The sequence below is a fragment of the Lytechinus variegatus genome, chromosome 9, assembly GCF_018143015.1.
Source record: "Lytechinus variegatus isolate NC3 chromosome 9, Lvar_3.0, whole genome shotgun sequence".
Classification (NCBI taxonomy): domain Eukaryota; kingdom Metazoa; phylum Echinodermata; class Echinoidea; order Temnopleuroida; family Toxopneustidae; genus Lytechinus; species Lytechinus variegatus.
Genome location: NC_054748.1, coordinates 22,158,793 through 22,177,720, shown reverse-complemented (window position 1 = coordinate 22,177,720; position 18,928 = coordinate 22,158,793). Strand labels below are relative to the sequence as shown.

Here is an 18,928-nt window from a genome sequence, read left to right as displayed (position 1 = left end):
TTTGGTCTTCTTGATTTTATTCTTTTCTTGCATAATTTATTGCAAATTACAGCTTTCCTGGTTTTATGTAAGTGTATAGGAGAGTTACAGCCAAAGCACGATAAAACTATTTACTTCTGATTTGTCTCATGGAACATGTACTAATAGAGATTTTTGCCTCAATTGGCTCTCCATATTTAAACTACAATTTTAAACCCGAGTTCAGAATACGGGCCATAACGTCTAACAGCCAATTCAAATGACCTCTGGGGCCCGTTGCAGAAAGAGTTGCGTTTAAACGCAACTCAAAAAATCAAACGCAAGTCCCCTGAATCTTACGCAACTTTGCGTTAGATCGCAACTCTGTTGCAGAAAAGAGATGCGTTTGATTTCTAACGCATCTATCAAGCGCAACTCTCCTCGATCAAACGCAACTTTGCGTTTGATCAGTGATCATACGCAAGTTGCAGTAAATCCATAGCAACAACATGGCAGCCATACTATTAGCAGAAGCTGAGGAAGTGCAGCCACGTCCTGGCCGAGTGATAAGGGATAGGGACCAGCCCCTCGACTCTCTTTCTGAGACGCAGTTAGTTAAGAGATACCGGTTCGGTCGCGAGGCAATTTTCTTTCTAATTAATCTACTCACCAATCAAATCGCACCAACAACGGAACGCAACAAGGCAATCCACCCCACATTACAAGTTTTGATAAGCCTTAATTTCTTCGCAACCGGATCGGTCTTGGAAAGTGATGCAAATATCCATGGCATTCATCGCAGCACCGTGTCTAGGATAATCCACAGGGTCTCTGAAGCCTTGTGTGGTCACAAGAGCCAGGTAATTATTCTTTACTTTTCTATTTTCATCATCATGATCACCACACTTAAAATTGTATGTTTCAGAGTTTGTCAACTGAAATGCAGAAATAAATGAGGGACTTCTAGATTTACATGTCATAGATCAAGACTCAATAGAGTCTAGTTAGTGAAGATGATAATGCACGAAACTTTAAAAAAAAACGTAAATGGATATTATTACTTAGAGTTAGACGCCTATCCGGCGATAGCCGTAATCCAGCCGGCCCGACGGTGCAGAGCGAGCGGGCAGGCACGGCCGGGGCTTTCCCGCAGGATGCGGTTTAGCATGCATGGTGAGCGCTCCTGAAATTCTGCTAGTGATATTCGGAACTGGATGTATTAATCCATATTAATAATTTATTACCGCAAACTAAGATATGAATGCCAATATGCATGTCGATAATGTTTGACTTGATATACTCACCATTAAATGGTTCTCCTTTTTTGTACTTCTATTGATTACAATTTCTAAAGCCAACCCTTTTTGAAGAAGTGGGGTTGAAAATTTCGAGTCGACATCCAACTTTCGTTTGTTATTGTTGAAGATAGGAGCTAGCTTATCGATCGTGCTCGCCCTGCCTGCTGATACAATGAAGTCGATGGTCTCTTCAAATCAATTTAAGTGTTCCAACTGAAATCTAAATTAAATTATTAGGAATTTTACTTCAATTAAAATATTTTGAAATCATGCTAGTTTCATTCATGCCTAGAATACTTATAGTATCTAACCAATCTCTTGGCAAATTTCTTTATTGATCTACCATAAAAAGAAAATGAAAATTGATTTATTTTAAAAATAGCACAATTTTTATTTTTTTATTTTTAATTCACCAAAGCATGAAACAATAAGGGACCGCAGAACGGGGGGGGGGCCTTCAGCCCCCACTTTTTTCCAAAACCATGTACAAAAATCTGGTACAAAAATGCAAAAATGACCATACAATTGTGATTTTTTCAGCCCCCCTCCCCGTTTTGCTGCCCCTGACTATAGTAATAAAACAGGCACATGCACTATGTCTATCAGACTATCACCCTAAACCCCAGTGCACTACCTTCTCCTATTACTAATTAGTAACCTTAATTTATATACTGTTATGCTATACGAAAATAATTACATTCATCATTTGTAGTATGTTTGAGCCATCTTTATGATAAGAATGGGTCTGGTTAAATTTGAATAGATAATAACTTAGATAAATATAACATTAATGGTAATAATGATAATGATGGTAATAATAATGATGATAGTAATAATGAAAAAATAATTATAAATTAAATGAAAATGAATATATGAGCTTTATACGAGTCTTTGAACAAACATCTCTGCCTCAATCATAATCAAGGCCTATATTAATGCCAGTGCATATGCGGTAGTCGTGTAAATTATTTATAACCTTTCATGATTCAGGTGAGAGCATTTACACCCCACTTTATCGACATTTTTCAAAAATATAAAATGACAATCTTATTGCAACCTTTTTATTGTCAGCCACCCCCCCCCAAAAAAAAACCCACTTAATTCTAAAAGCTATGAAAAGCCATGAAATACTGTCTTTTACCAAAATAATCTCAATACCTTACAGAAATTAAATTGGTGTACTTGGTATGATGGGATTCAAACACCAATTTACCATAATTTTTATGCTCATGGTACCTGTTTGGATATGGGGTAGAAAATTTCAAAGGCATCCCCAATTTTTATACAAACATTAAGTTTGATTGCCACTTTGTTGTAAACATTGCCTCATAATGTTGCCCCCTTTTATCTTGAAGAAAATCATTTTAGAAATTTTTTAAGGGTTGTTGCCACTTCTCTTCTCATTGCCTCTGAGCTCACCGACTTTCCAAGCTGTATTTTCACTGCTCATACAACATCATTCATCCCTTTCTTTGTGGATTATCATACTCACATAAACAAGGGAAATATTGATTTGATTTAATTTGATTTATTTCTACATTCCAATAACAAAAGTATATACAAGTATAATAATTTTTTCTCAGCATAACAGTGCAATAAAAGAGACTTATCTTTAATTCCACAAAATAATGTTAAATATTCTTTTTGTTTTCTTTATCCTGTATGTGTTATTTGGCAGTTCATCAAGTTCCCCAGGACTGATGCCGAAACAGCCGCCAATATTCAGGATTTCTATAGAATCGCAGGCTTCCCGAGAGTGGTAGGGGCTGTTGATGGCACGCACGTGTGCCTACATGGCTGCCCATTAGGCCCAGATGAATACGTTTACACCAATCGAAAGGGCAGGTCTTCCATCAACGTCCAATTGGCTTGCAACGCAAAATTCCAGATAATAAATGTCGTTGCGAGATGGCCGGGGAGTACCCACGACTCCAGGATTCTTCAGGTAATTATTACCGACTTATGTTGGAGGCAAACTTGAACATACTAGAAGTCAGTTCTTTGTAACATATGTATATATACAAGAGACATATTAGGTTAGCTGCAACAACATCACTGTGATATACAAGAGACATATTAGGTTAGCTGCAACAACATCACTGTGACCATCTTTGTAGGAGCCAGCTCCTTGGTAGTAGTCACATGAAATCACATAGTATAGTCTATGCTTGCAGACCTTTATCAGTTATCACAACAGTAATAATTATTCTTTGGGGGTAAAACAATCAGCATCATTTGCATTTAGATTTGTACAATTGTATTCTTGTACTTAATGTCAAATACTAGATAAATTGCTGTGGACTTGAATTGCCACTTTGCAAATGATCATAGATCCCATGCAATACATAACTAATCCTTGTTAAAAAAAGCATTATGAGAAGGAAAATCCAATATCTTCACAAGATTATGCGAACTTAATTGTTAGAAAAGCATCACCATAAAGCTGAGATATCTTAGTAAATTTGATTTATTCTATTAATTTGTTAACAGAATAGCAGACTGTACCGCAAGTACAATAATGGAGAACTGAAAGGGATCATCCTCGGTGACTCTGGTTATCCCTTGATGACATGGTTAATGACCCCCATCCTTAATCCACAGACACCAGAGGAACAAGCCTACAACAAGTGAGCAATTCAACTTTTCCATGTAAAAAAAGAAAATTTTTGAAATCGCTTGAATGAGCGATTTCTGTACCATGTAATAAATGCTACACATAACAGTCGACACTCAATTTATGATCCATCATGCAATTTATCGTATATCAATTGTGTCTGCATAAGTCTACCTTCTCAAGTCAACAACCGCCTTGTAGTGAAAAGTAATTCTTATATTTAAAGGTCAAGTCCACCTCAGCAAAATGTTGATTTGAATCAATGGAGAAAATCAGACAAGCACAATGCTGAAAATTTCATCAAAATCGGATGTAAAATAAGTTATGACATTTTAAAGTTTCGCTTATTTTTAACAAAATAGTCATATGAACGAGCCAGTTACATCCAAATGAGAGAGTCGATAACGTCACTCACTCACTATTTCTTTTGTTTTTATTGTTTGAATTATAAAATATTTCAATTTTTACAAATTTGATGATTAGGACCTCCTTGCCTGAAGCACGAAATGTTAAAATAATGGAATTCCACATGCTCAGGGAGGAATGAAACTTCATTTCACATGACAATGACGAGAAAATCAAATATTTCATATTTCATATAATAAAATACAAAAGAAATAGTCAGTGATGTCATCAGTTCCCTCATTTGCATACCGACCGAGATGTGCCTATCACTGTTTTGTGAAATAAAGCGAAACTTTAAAATGTCATAACTTTCTTATTTTAAATCCGATTTTCAGTGTTATGCTTGTTGAATTTTTCTCTTTTTATTCAAATCAAATTTTTGTTGCGGTGGACTTGTCCTTTAACAGTTTTGGCAGACTCGTGTGTGATTACAAGAAATCCTGGAAAATTTACGACTAGACATGTACTCTGTAATGTTTTCTATACTTCATGTATCCACTAACAATGATATTGTTTGCTTTGAGATATATCCGCTAATCCTAAGCCTTCGTAGTGTTATAATGCCAAAATATTGATAGCTTTTGTGCCTTCTTTTCAAACCAAATATTTTCCTAATTTCTTTTTTCTCATCACAAAGCTATCTTGAATATTTTTGTCCATACAGATTGCATTTAAAAGATACACTTCAATTTGTCTTTAAATATCTTTTTGCTCAAAATGAAATTCTTTTGATTATCATACATTATCTACTTATTCCACAGTGCACAGTGCAAGACGAGATCAATCATCGAGCAAGTGAATGGACAGCTAAAAAATAAATTTAGATGTCTGCTCGGCCATGGCCTACAAATTCGACCAAATAGGGCCTGCAACATCATTACTGCATGCTGCATATTATTCAACATTAGTAAAAGATTCAGACAGCCAGCAGCAGACGATAATGAAGATGACCACATGATCGATGACAACATGGAAGGAGAAATCAACAGGGAAAGGGGAGATGCAGCGGCCATCGCTGTCCGGGCCCAGATCGTACAGTCTTTTGTTGTGTAGTATATCATTTTTTCAATGGCTTTATCATTATATCAATGCTGGGATTTATGTAATGCCGTAAGCACTAATAATTTCCACCCCCCCCCTTTATAAGGATAACAAGTTGATTAAAAAGTAATATTTGGAGCTGGCAATTACGTATAACCTTCTACACACTTGTTGGTCAAATTTCTTTTGGTTGTAGTCCGTTTCAAAAATACCTAACAACATGGTCATAAGTTTTCAAATTATATACACTGATGCTCTTCCATTATGAATAAATATTTACTGTCCACTAGATGAAACTGTGATTTGCTATAACACAGTAAACACTTCATTTTGTAAAAGCCAAGTAAAGAATCCTTGTACTTTTGAAATGCATGTTTAATATGCATCAAAATGGCACACACTGTTTTTGTGGTGAAGATTTTAAGAACACAATTTTTAAATAATGTTCCAACTATGGCAAGACATTCATATACTACTGTATATAAAACATACTGAGCATTTTAAAAGGTTCGTATTATGGCAAGACATTAACATAATATGTAAAACATACTGAGTTGTCATGTTATTATTTTCATATACAACAATGCAAGGGAATCTACCATTGCGTTTAAAAATCAAGTGTCTTGAGAATGGGAATGATTTGCGTTTTTTATATTCTTTACACAATCTAACGCATCTTTCAAAGTGATTGTTCGAGTTAAAATGCCCTTTCATGTCAAATCTCAACCTCAGCAAGTGTTGATAATTAGCAACATTGAAATGTTTGAACAAGGTGAGCATCAATATACTATTGATGTGTTGGTATTGCTGGATTTTTATACCATTAAAAAACACTACCTTGAAGGTTTTTAGACTTTTAATCTACATTGAATTTACATGTACATCAATGTAATTATATATTAGTTATTCAAGTTGTCTTTTTTTCCATGGCCAAATACTCTTGTTCCTTTTTTTTTAAGGAATGTATGCTCTGTAGAATAAGTATCCTTTATAATGGATCTCTTTCTTTGTTAAGTTTGATTTTACTTTCATGCAAATTTTTCTAGCAAATGCAGCAAAATTTCAATTTTGTACCTGTACACATTTTTGTTCAAATACAATACCAAGTTGAAAAGAAGTGTTGCTTGCAATAATTGTTAGGAATGAAACACACCTTTGGTAAGGTTGATTTTATTGTCAGGAATAATTGGTTTAAAAAACATTTTGAAAAGCAAATTGTTATGTTTAGTAAAGGCCAAGTCCACTCTGAAAAAGTTTACTAAAAAACAAAAAACAAATCAAGCATTTATGATACTGAACATTCCATCAAAATCACATTCAAACGGTTTGTTAAGCTCAGCCTCTTCCTCATAATGTCCTTCCTCAGAAACCTATTTACCTTCAAAACAGTAGTTGCATTACTCCGGTACTACTTCTTTTATTTTCCACCTGAACATTAAAATAAACATTTTTTTTATTCTGGAAGTTGCTGTTGATGGTAGTAGCAGTGACTTTATCATTTCTATTCTGAAGACGAATTGCATATTACTGCACTTTGATAATATAAATAAACGTAGTAACTATCCTATGTTTCATTTAATTGTGAACAAACTTTCAGTATCGTGCTTAACTTTACTTTTTGTTGTAATGGACTTGGCCTTTCAATTGACATGGATGTCATTTACATATTGAAGGAGAAGATTCGACGTGAAGAAAACCATACTTGTACATGAATCGCAGAAGACAATGTCTCCTTGTTACTACATTCAGAGTGAATGTAACTAGTTTGGGCAAAAATAGCATCCACAGTGAAATGAGAAGCAGATCAGGAACCAAAAGCTTAATTATCTCTAAATTGTTGGTTTGCAATAAATTTTTTTTTGAAACATGAACATGTATCTCCAATATTATGTATTTTTTGTGGAATAAACCCAGCTTAAATCAATAAAATGCAATATTCATGCCCTATCCAATGGTTAATATGCCTCTCTCATTGGCCATCGATATTTTGTGTACCAAATTTTCTTCTCTCAATATGTGCACTGTGGAATAACTAGGATTTTTTTTAAAGGTTACTTGAAAATATTAGGTAAAGAATGTAAGAGATAAACAAATTAAAAAACAATCATCAACAGAGTATGGTTTCCTTCATGTAGAGTATATTCATGAAAAGTCCATCTTGATACCAACAAGCTGAAGTTTCAGCTTGTTGTTACCAAGGTGGACATCACATGAAATACACATTGCAAATGCCTTAAAATTCAATCATTCCCAATGACTGAATGCCATTTTTTTCAATGGCCTCTAAGGCATTTGCAATTCTACTGAGAAACAAGTTTCGCTCTGCAGAGAGGGAAACTTGTTTCTCAAGCAGTCGAATCCTCTCCTTCTCCAGCTCTACAAGCTGGTCAGTTGAGGAAAGTTTTCTTTGAGGGGTCTTGGTGGTGGAGGCGGAGCTGGTTGCAGCAGGTATTGCAGTTGTGGTAGTGGTTGTGGCAGCAGTGGAGGTGTTGACAGCAGCGGTGGCGGTGTTGACGACAGTAGTTGTTGTGTTGACGACAGTGGAGGTTGTCTTGACACGATCAGGGGTGCGTGAACACGCTCCTGCAGCCATGCTGCTGAACAGCAGGCAAGCCTCATTGTCTCCATCTATTGTGTCCTAAGCAGAAATGAACATTGTCATTTGATTAAATGCATGAATAAAAAAAACCTGTTCATTGATTATAAGACTATTAGATAGCAGTCTAAGTGCAAAATCAACTTGTACCTTATTTTAAGTGAATTTTCATCTATCTTCAATTTTTATTTTAAACCCTGGTTTAACTTAGACCACTCAATTCAGAAGTCATGGAGTGGCAGTTTTAACATCTTCAGCAAATTGAGACATTATTTCCGTGAATAGGAATATGGATTTAATTGTCAGAATACAACACTTATCATTATGGTTGAACAATCTATCAACATAATAGTAGAGTGCATTTATTGTTTTGCATTTAGTTTGAATGATGATTAAATATTTTGACACATAAGCATTTTTATTATCTCAATGAACTTAATATTGTGGTTTAACAATAAAATGAAGTAATTTTAACTTCACAGTACTGACTTAATACCACAAATCAATGATTTCTATTTGTTTTTATTTGACTCTCATGAAAATCCTAGCAAAGGAATGCAAGTATACATCATTGCATGATAAATGAGGAAATGTATGTGTACAATGGGTAGAAATGGTGGAGATGAGATGGATATAGGAGATGACAAAGGAAATGTAAAAATGAAAAGGATCAAAGGATCAAAAGAACAATGGTTACATCTAACTTTAAAGAAGAATAAAACCATAGTTTGCTTTTACATGTTGTATGAAAAAGTTGCAATCAAATTATAAGATCAAAGAAAGTTAGAGAACAATTGGAACAGCAAATAAGAAAGGAGCATTTTAATGTCGAAATCATTAATGCTATGGAGGTTCCACTGGCAAAATCACCAAAATTTGTGATGCCACAAATCATTCTACACCCCCCCTTGTAAATGTACTCCAAAACATCCTTTTTTTGCTCATTCTTATGATAGTACACATTCTTTGCCCCTAATGGAACCCCTATAACATGCCCTCCTATGAAGGGAAAAAAAAGAAATAGAAAATTACCTGATTTATGAACAGGCTTGATAAAAGTAAAAATTTCAGTAAAAAATATGTAAACAAGTGATTGGGGAGCTGTACAACTTAAAAAAACAGTCGCATTGCAATGGGAAGATGGACATAACATTATTTGTTCAATTTTTCTCTCTTTCATTGGATTGTTTCTTTGGTTTTTCTGTTTTCACACAAGCGAACTTGTTCCCAGGGTTTTTTTCTCCTTTAAACAATATCATGCACAACTAATCAATTTTATTCTGTCGCTTAATTATTTTTTTCAAATGCATCTAATGTCGTAAGACAGAAAATTTTACTCACAACATTGAAACATTACAGAAATGTTGACGTGTTTTGCTTGATATGAATGAGGAATAACAGAAAGTGTTCTTTGAGCAATTTCTTTTACATATTTCCAAAACATGGACAGCAAAATTCCAAGTAATTGCAGTTGAGCATAATTTTGTAAAATCAGTTTCAAAATCAAAATTGAAAAATTTTCTTACTTGGGACGAGCTAAAGCCTGCTTCGTCGGAGGACCCGACTACCCCCTGCACCGTTTCTCTTGCGAGAACCTCCAGAACAGCCTCTAACGTGGGCCGGACTTCAAGGCTGCCCCCACCTGTTTTTTTTTCAATACACAAAAAAAAATGAAGTCATCAATATCTCACAGCAAGAGCATTAGTAGCAATAAATATAACAGTCAGTTTAAATCTCAAACTGAAATCCATTACTCATTACCTTGATGAAATTGAAATTTGTTTTTTTTTCCAAAGATAAAAAATAAATCACATATAAGAAAATTGTCTGACGAAAGAAGATCATTAAAATATTAGCATTTAAATATTCATGCCAACCAGTAAACACACCACAATAATTTGCCAACTCCTTTGAGCATAGCATCTCTCCATCAATAAAACAATATTTCACTCAAGAATTTATCTTTGTTCTACTAGTTTATGTTTGATGATGGATTAATGTTCAGAGTGCAAGAACATCCAACTGAAGTAGGAGTTACTTGAGTGAACTTAATTTGAGTAGGAATGTCTGTCCGTGTTGAGACGCAACAGCATCCTCATGAACAAATTGGTTTATTGCGGTACTTTCAAACTCATCAATCTTCATAAAACTGAAGTTTTTGAAACTTGAGATAAAGATTACTTTAAAAGCAATTTTTACAGAAAAATCTATGAAAAAAATTCAACAAGGTGTTAACCCTTAACCGATTGATCATGCTCATTACCTGTCATGTTTCGCTGGGCCTTATATTTTAAGGCTCTTTGCTTGAGGTCAGCCCACTTCCGGACGACCTCCTCCTCCTCCCTCTGGTAGCCATTGGCCCTAAGTACTGCCGTTGCCTTTTTCCAGTACTTTTTTTTTCTTTTCTCCACCTGAACATGAAAAAAATATTCATTTTAATTTTTAATTCTGGATTAACGAACTGTATTTCATTTTCAGACTAACAAATCTTTGGATTAACAAACCTTATTGCATTTTTTGTCCAACAAACCTAAAGAACTACAAATCTTATTGCGTTTTTGGACAACGAACCATATTACAGATTCGGATTAACAAACCTTTGAATTGACTCTATTCTGGCAGTTTTGTATCTAATTCAAGGCTAAGACCCATGCTTGCAAATCTGAGGACAAAGCCATGTACAATACTTACATGTACATGTAGAAGATTGGTATAGTGTGACGCCCCCCAAAAAAGTTAATACCACAAACTACATTTGATGGATGAATGAAAAATGACAAATACATAATATATTTCCAAGATTTTTTTTTATTTTAACATAAAACAGAATTTACAGAAATCAAGCTGATTTTTTCTTTAATTCAAATACATTATAATTCTCAATTTAAACAGAGTTGTTTCAGGTCTCATAGGTTTAATATCCAGGGCTTCTTAACACGAAGGTTAGCAATCAATCGCTAAATACCAATGACCAAGCAAGATCATCATTGCATGAGCGCTGTTTAAAATACTGATCGGGAACCAAACGGTGCGCTTCTTTTATTTTTGCAATTCATTGCAAACCTTTGAGTTACTGAGCCCAAAACTAAAAGAAACAAATAATTTACAAATTGAAATCCATTGAGATATTATGACCATCTTGGAATAAAGTTACAATCTTTACTTTGAAAATGATGATAGCTAATAAGGAAGATCTTTCTTACCGGAACGCTGGCATGGCCAGCCTTGCCAAAAAGCACAGATTTGTGCCTTTGAACATAGTGGCACAGGCAGTGCACTTCCCCATCATGCCAATTTCTTCGTCTTTTCTTCTTTTCATCTTCCTGTATAAAAAAGAAAATTATGTACCAACTTGGACAAGGAAAAATATGGATCCATTAAAATATTAAGTTTCTCAACCATTTTCTGGCAATTAGGATGATGTGATTGCACAGAGATCTGGCCTTCTACCTTCCATGCCATTTCATAATAATGCATTCACTCAATATCTCACACAAATTTTAAGGTTGGTTCGGCTTTAATGTGGAGTCATGATAACACTTGAGAAGAGTTTAGTTTGATACACAAATTAATTTGAATTATGATCACTTTTACATGTATGTAAACACTATTCTAAATTTCAAAGCCAATTGAAACATAAAAAAAATGTTTTGACAAAGTAAACTACATAAAAGAATCAATGCTTCTCAGTGACCCCCCCCCCTTCCTCATTCCATTTATATTGGGAGGATGGCACTGATTCTTACCATTTTTATATTGGCTTGAAACTTGTGAAATCTGCAACAATGGGTAGAAGTTTGGTGAACCTCATGATCATCTACCACATGGAAACAAAGTCAAAATCAGTCAACAAATAAAGAAGCATTTTATGTTAATTTTGAAAAACACTTATAAATTTCCCCTAAATTAGCATGAGTAATTTTCTGGTCAAAATTTCAAAATTCTGTGTACAAGTTTGGTAAACCTCATGCAGCTCTATCAGATAAAAGGGAAAAATAAAATCACGTACATGCATAGCGCCAACTTAATGTGTGCCACCATCTTGCATGTTGGTAACCGATAAAATTAGCATTTTCAGATTTTTTCAGACTTTGACATTATCCATGACTGAAACATTGACCAATCAAAAACTATGATTTCACAAGAAATATGAATATTCATACCTGAAAATATAAACAGAGACAAGTTTTTATGTGAAATTTAAAGCCAGTACTCCAAAATATTAAAGGGTATTGATTTGCCTTTTAAATGACCCTAGTTAAAATAATTTTATAAAAGCTATATGTCAGCAGGGTTCTAATAAAACATTTTATTTAAAAAAAATGTTTTTTGTTTTAAAACATTTTAATTTTTCTTTTTTCAACGAATGATGCAATTTTCTGCAAATCAATTAAACTATACAGTCTGATGTTTTAAATACATTTTGGGAGTATCAAATTAAGAGAAGACTGCAATTTTTGATAATGAATTCCCCACAGAAAAATTCATACCCCCCCCTGGAAATAAATCATGGTAGGCCTACCACTAATAGAATGCAGAAAAAAAAAACACTTAAGTTGAATTTTTTTTAGTTTATTCCTCATACATGTACATATATACATGTAGTGCTGGAATATTTTGAGTCTTGACAATCTAAGTGGGGGGGGGGAGAAGAATTTGCACAATGGAAGAAAATTTAAAAAGATTACAAATCATGGTGAAAAAATGAAAGCAAACTTAATCATTTATTTTTTTCAAGTCAGAACCAGTTTGTCAAATTAACCCTTTCTATAGTTTAAAAAAGAATTTCGAAAATAAAAAAATTGGGTTAACCAATGGCGATGCCCGTATGATTCAACAATTGTGATCTCCAAACCTCTCTTAGAGACAGTGATTTTCCATTAAAAAACTTGTCTTTTCCGTTTCTGAAAATCTGTAATTCCATTTTAACTTTATCTAAAAATGGAAATTCTGTTGTGTCACTGAAAATGTACACAGCAAAAACCTGATCAAACTTGTCATTTTTTCATCATTATAATTTTTCTGCCCTGAATTATTATTTTTTTTTTTGGGGGGGGGTGATTATACAGGCCACCCCCTCACTTGAATATTGTGATCGACACCCATGCAGGCCAAACCCAAGCAAGATTATATGTGAAAGTATTGCCCACATGTTGTACATTTTTAATTCCCATGGCCATCATGATGGATGGCTTTTTAAAGTGTAATGTTAACCTTTTTTTTTGATAAGCAAGTGCAAGTTAGACTAGTATGCCCACTAGTATTCAGCCCAGCAGAATTGAAATATTTGTGGACATCTTCCCCAAATATTTAGAAATAGGGAATATATCTGATTCTGAATTTCAGACCTTTGTTATTTCCAGGATAAACTGTTGTCGGTAAATTTCTTTATCAATCTGTCGACTGTGTGCGCGGAGGATCAAATTATGCGGCGATGGTCTTTTGCACTGAATGGCACTAGTATTCAATCTAGACTAGTTAGGATTGATAGAGAATTTCAATATAGTTTTTTGTTTCGTAGTGCCCAAAACCTTCGCCGAATAATACGATCGCCCGCGCACGCAGTCGACTGGTTGAAGAAAAAACTAATGGAAATAGAATAATCAGCATTTGCTCTTGAAAATAAAATGGGTCTGAAAGCATCTCTAGTCTCAGGTATGCCTAAATTCTATATTTCTAACGTCAGAGTCTCAGACTTAGACTACGGTACGGTAGCCTACCGTACATTATTTCAGGGAATTCAGGAAACTCTCCAAACAGGTTGAAATGTGGACCAAACATTAGATTTACTCACATTATTCTAACGTGTCATTACTATTAGTATTTCATCTGACATTGAATATAATATTACCGGGAGTCGGTATTAAATGGGCCGCACAAACACCATTGCTAACGTTAGACATTACACATGCAACGCCACAGGTCACCACACTACAGCACAGCCACAACTCCGGGGAAGACGATTGCATGTGTCAGCTCGGTACGTCTGTGCGAGAATTTCAACGATGCCAAGACGAAAAATGTGCATTAAATTTCGCAATTTCACATCATCACTTCGATTGGTCAAACGATACTTAGCATCTTTATACTTGAAATACCAATTCATGCTAAAATTACATGGTTTACATAAGTATTAATGACATAATTTAGAAAGTAGGGGCGAAATTCAATGTCTTACCTTTGCAGAAATTTCCGGTGCAGGCAGTGGATTTCTGTAAAATTTTCGCGGGTGAAACAGCGCGCGACCATATCAGGCTCGTTCACGAAAATTTTTTATTTTTTCTCACACCCGAATCAAACGCAAGTTGCAATCAATCGCAACTTGTTTTCTGCAACGGAGATTTGCGATAGATTGCAAGTTGCGTAAGATATCACCCGCAAAGTTGCGGTTGATCTGAGTTGCGTTCGATTGCAACTTTTGCTTTCTGCAACGGGCCCCTGAAGGCATAATTTTTTTTTCAAACCGTTTGACTGGATAAGAAAATAGAAACCTTTCCCCAATTTTGCTCAAAATTCAGATTTTACATCTTTATATACAGGAATATATTGTAACACAATGATAATTCTGAATCGGCATTTGTTCTCCACACAGTTACATGTACTGGACGGACTGGGGGATCGTTTCAAAGATCGAGCGTTCAAACCTGGATGGATCCAACCGCACCGTCCTCGTGAACACCTCCCTCGCTTGGCCAAATGGGATTGCAGTGGATTTTGCGGAGCAGAGGATATACTGGGGAGATGGCATGAAGGATAAGATTGAGATGATCAACGCGGATGGAACGAATAGAAGGGTTCTCGTCTCGGAGGATATTCCACATATATTTGGCTTCAGTTTGTTGGGTAGGTGGTTAAAGCATTTATTATGATCATCATGATCATCATCTTTATTGTCACCTTCATTATTATCATTATCATTAGGGCAATTCCATAAAATATGTACGTCCGACCCCCTATATGTGCGACCTTCATGAAATTTTCTGTCTCCGATTTCTTGTTCTTCAGTCTATAATGCTCTCAAATGACCATGACTTAGTCTGTTTATGTTAAAGTGAAGTACAACTTGAGAAAAATGGGGGCCTAACATTAAAAAAGGTTGATTATTTTATGGAATTGCCCATTATGATTCATCAGGATCATTATCATCATCATCACAATCATCATCATCCTTATCCTCCTCATCATGATAATCATCATCATCATCATCATCACCATCATCATCACCAATATCTCTAGAATTGTCATCACCATCACCACCATCTTTATTGTCGTCATCATCAACATCAGCAGCAGCAACACGATCATTATCCTCCTCCTCCTCCTCTTCATCATCATTACTATCATCATGGAAAAAATTTCAAAAAAAGATCAAGTTAAATTGCAAAAGAGACTAATTAATCATGTGTTCCATGCAAAATATATTGGGCATCAACTTACATGTAAGAGCAAATTACTTGTCCTTCAGTTTACATGACCAACTATGTTTTGTTGATTTACAGGTGATTATATCTACTGGACGGACTGGCAGAAGAGAACAATCGAGAGAGTTAACAAAGAGGATGGATCGGGAAGAGAGATCATCATCGAATCCCTTCCGGAACTCATGGGGCTGAAAGCCATCACCATGGAAAAACAGATTGGTAAGAGGGACAAGAATAACCCTGTTCATACATTTCTTGGTGAAATTGAATGGAATACATGGAGAAAGAAGGTGGCTCAAGGCAGAAGATTTCTTTTTGTTCACCAGGCAACAAACATGTATGGATTGATAAAATTTGTAATAAGTTCAGTGCAACAATAGTATTTTCCCAAAGATGCCTGGACAAACTTATCAGTTCATATTCATGGTAATTATTGATATGAATTCATGAATTTGTCCATACCATATAATGGTATATCATTTAGATGTTACAGGTTAGTCAGTTCAACATTGGGCAAACTAAATATCATTCATTTTGTAGTTGATACATTAAATGTATGTATATTTAGTCGATTTATACCAGCAGGGTCCTGTAAACAAAAGCCATTTCAAGAAGATTTTTCTGTATTAAGAATTGGGTACTTCAATCATGCTTTCTGAGTATTGACATTCTGAGAGAAAATGCTACATTTCTATTTCTTGTTTGCCCATGTATATCCACCATCCAGGCACCAACACATGTGGGACAAACAACGGAGGCTGCAGTCACCTGTGTCTCTACCGCCCTCAGGGGCAGGTTTGTGCCTGTCCGATGGGTCACGAGCTCCTCGCCGACGGAAAGACCTGCATCGTCCCGGAAGCGTTCCTCCTCTTCCTCCGAACTGAAGACATCCGACGCATCTCCTTGGAGACGACTTACAAGGATGTTGAGATTCCGCTTAGCGGCATTGAGGAGGCTACAGCATTGGACTTTGATATCTTGGATAATAGGATATATTGGACTGACTCAAAAGCAAAGGTATGGGACTACAGAAGAATTATATTAAATCCAAGCCATGGGAACATTTCTTGATAATTTTAAAGATATACGTTAATTTGGATCTCCTTCCATACCAATTAGTTCCAGACATTAATTGGAAGAAATATAAAACGTGGAAATGACATGTAAGGTATAACGTTGGAAGATAAGATGCTATGTAATGAAAATGAGGAAAATGTGTAAGTTGATGTAAAACTATGTTTATTGCCCCCTCACCCTGATGTGAATGCTAGAGGGTAGAGAGGTATTAAATTTAACATTTTTTATAGCAGAAAGGTCTAACAAATCTTCAAGAATGACTTGCTTTGTTCTGCAGTAGGCCTCCAGTGTGTACTGGCATATAAATGTGACCAAAATATTAAACACTCCTTTTCGTATACAAACATTGGTTTCTTTTTCACAGAAAGTGACGCGTGCATTCATGAACGGAACTGACCTTCAAGATGTCATAGAGTTTGGCCTACAGCAGCCTGAGGGGTTAGCCGTTGACTGGCTTGCCCATAACATCTACTTTGCCGATACGGGCAAGAGACGCATCGAAGTCGCCCGGCTGGACGGGAACTCGCGAAGGGTCATCATCTGGAAGGACATCGTCATGCCCCGGTCACTAGCGCTTGACCCTATGGAGGGGTGAGTGTAACATTCCATCATGTTTTGGTCACTTTGATATTTGACCATTGTGTCACATCGTCAGAGTGGGAACCCCTATGAAAGACTTGTATTTGTATGTTTGCTAAGAAAATATGACATGAATGTGAAATTACAAAAATATGAATTCAGGGGGGAGAAGAGGAAAAGAAAAATGTAAGGGGGGGTCAAAAAGAGATACTTTTGTATGAATATGTATTGTATTTAACAACATAATATGTGGTGAAGTAACCTGGCGCGATTTTGTGCGCTGCCTACGTGGATGGTACAAACCAAGAAATTCTCTACCAGGGTGGTCACACTAATGACCTGGGGGCCGTTGCAGAAAGAGATGCATTTAAATGCAAGTCAAAAAATAAATCACAAGTTCCAAATGCACGCTGTTGATTGGTTGAAAATCAAGTTTCGCATGATTTTTAGAGTTTCGATTGATTGCAACTCTTTCTGCAACGTGCCCCTGACAAGCAGACTTTTCACTTACATTTGAGGCGAAACTCTGAAGTTTTCTGCGATATCTTTAAAGTAATTATTCTCATCCTGTTTTGTCATCAGGTATATGTACTGGTGCGAGTGGGATGGTGCCTCTCACATCGAGCGTGCCTACATGGATGGGACTAACCGAGAAATACTATACCAGGGCGGTCGCGCCAGCGGTCTTACCATCGACTATGAAGACCGGAGGCTCTACTGGGCATCCTACGACACCAACGCTGTTGAATCCATTAACATGATCGGTAAGTTTTCAGGACTCGCTTAGGTTTTCATTTTGTCTGTTAAAGTCAAACAGTTTTCTGTGGCCCAAAGATATTCAACTTAGACTAAGTCAACTGTATTGAATTTTGTGCAAAGGTATCAAATGAAATATAAATCAAAGGATGTGAAAGTACCAGTGACCAGTTATTGTCCCGGTATAGCCCAAAAGAGCTTGAACCTGTAAAAAGTTTTTCCCTTGCTGGTTGGTTTATTGTTAAATCATACAAACAGTGATAAAAATTCAAACAAGACATATCTCTTTGTTTTGCACCTAGCTTGTTCATATTTCAGTTCTTTCCTACGCATTTATCTACCTTGTTTTGTTTTCTTAAACCAATCATCGATGTAAACATTTTTTTACTAAGGATCGTGCAAAAACACGCCATAATTGATTGCTTCTATATCTTCCAAAGATTGCAGGTGTAAAGAGGCAAGAGCAGATAAATACGAATCATACCCAGGACCTAGTATAATCTTACAAGCTCTCTTCTATTTTTGCTCAATTAGTCTTAGAAAATTCCATTTTAATCTACGTGTGTATTTATTCCAACACCATTGGCTGGTTTGCAGTTGATTTGCTGGTTTGACTGTCTCATAAGGCGATCCTAATATTTCTATTTTGATTTAACTTCTTCAATTTCTTGTTACCCCCACCCCTTAGGTGGAGATCATAGGCATCTGTTCACGGACGAGCTCCCCCACCCGTTCGGAGTGACGCAGTTCCGGGACTTTGTCTACTGGTCTGACTGGGAGTCCCAGACCATTGAGAGGTGTAATAAGACCAGCGGAGCTAACAGGACCAGGATCCAAGGTGGCTTGGACTATGTCATGGACATTTTGGTCTTTCATTCATCAAGGCAGGCCGGTGAGTAGCTCTTGGCATGATTAAAGAGTAGAAAACTGTAAGAGAAAATATTCATTTATTTAAATTCAAATTCATTTTGAATAATAATTGTGATAATAATTATGATAATAATAATAATAGTTTATATAGTGCTTCATACTTTGTCTTTCTAAGCACTTAACATTGTAATTCTGGCCATTTACCTGGCCATCGGAACCTTGCGCACAATGTATGCTTTTCTCCACTCCCTGCGGAGTGGTCCAACAAGAGTTCCAAGGCTCAATTGCTAGGAATACTACATAGGCTTTCGCA

General features: G+C 35.8%; 3 protein-coding genes across 3 annotated transcripts in view; 2 read left to right on the top strand and 1 right to left on the bottom strand.

The window, feature by feature from the left end:
* Nucleotides 1-18,928, top strand: part of LOC121421396 (low-density lipoprotein receptor-related protein 6-like) — a 71,056-nt gene that overhangs the window by 39,672 nt on the left and 12,456 nt on the right. The window contains exons 8-13 of the mRNA XM_041616096.1: nt 14,505-14,755; nt 15,412-15,552; nt 16,061-16,350; nt 16,775-17,001; nt 17,572-17,753; nt 18,434-18,637. Coding sequence (XP_041472030.1) covers nt 14,505-14,755; nt 15,412-15,552; nt 16,061-16,350; nt 16,775-17,001; nt 17,572-17,753; nt 18,434-18,637 — 1,295 coding nt within the window. The remainder of the gene's footprint in view (nt 1-14,504; nt 14,756-15,411; nt 15,553-16,060; nt 16,351-16,774; nt 17,002-17,571; nt 17,754-18,433; nt 18,638-18,928) is intronic.
* LOC121421397 (putative nuclease HARBI1) lies at nt 287-6,760 on the top strand. The gene is made up of 4 exons (XM_041616097.1): nt 287-818; nt 2,935-3,201; nt 3,747-3,883; nt 5,037-6,760. The coding sequence occupies exons 1-4, from the start codon at nt 468-470 to the stop codon at nt 5,326-5,328; spliced, it is 1,047 nt and encodes a 348-aa protein (XP_041472031.1). The 5' UTR covers nt 287-467; the 3' UTR covers nt 5,329-6,760.
* On the bottom strand, nt 5,874-11,729 carry LOC121421398. Its single transcript, XM_041616098.1, has 5 exons — nt 11,659-11,729; nt 11,116-11,235; nt 10,176-10,323; nt 9,439-9,554; nt 5,874-7,954 (listed from the first exon to the last, which is right to left on the bottom strand). Exons 1-5 carry the CDS (start codon nt 11,659-11,661, stop codon nt 7,550-7,552), a joined length of 792 nt encoding a protein of 263 aa, XP_041472032.1. The 5' UTR covers nt 11,662-11,729; the 3' UTR covers nt 5,874-7,549.

Excerpts from the sequence above, each read along its gene's own strand:
- LOC121421397 (XM_041616097.1), top strand. The coding sequence starts at position 468 with ATGGCAGCCATACTATTAGCAGAAGCTGAGGAAGTGCAGCCACGTCCT. Across the intron at positions 819-2,934 it reads TGTGTGGTCACAAGAGCCAG|TTCATCAAGTTCCCCAGGAC; the intron begins GTAATTATTCTT and ends GTTATTTGGCAG. Across the intron at positions 3,202-3,746 it reads ACGACTCCAGGATTCTTCAG|AATAGCAGACTGTACCGCAA; the intron begins GTAATTATTACC and ends ATTTGTTAACAG.
- LOC121421398 (XM_041616098.1), bottom strand. Across the intron at positions 9,555-10,175 it reads GGCCCAGCGAAACATGACAG|GTGGGGGCAGCCTTGAAGTC; the intron begins GTAATGAGCATG and ends AAAAAAAAACAG. Across the intron at positions 7,955-9,438 it reads CAGGCTTTAGCTCGTCCCAA|GACACAATAGATGGAGACAA; the intron begins GTAAGAAAATTT and ends ATTTCTGCTTAG.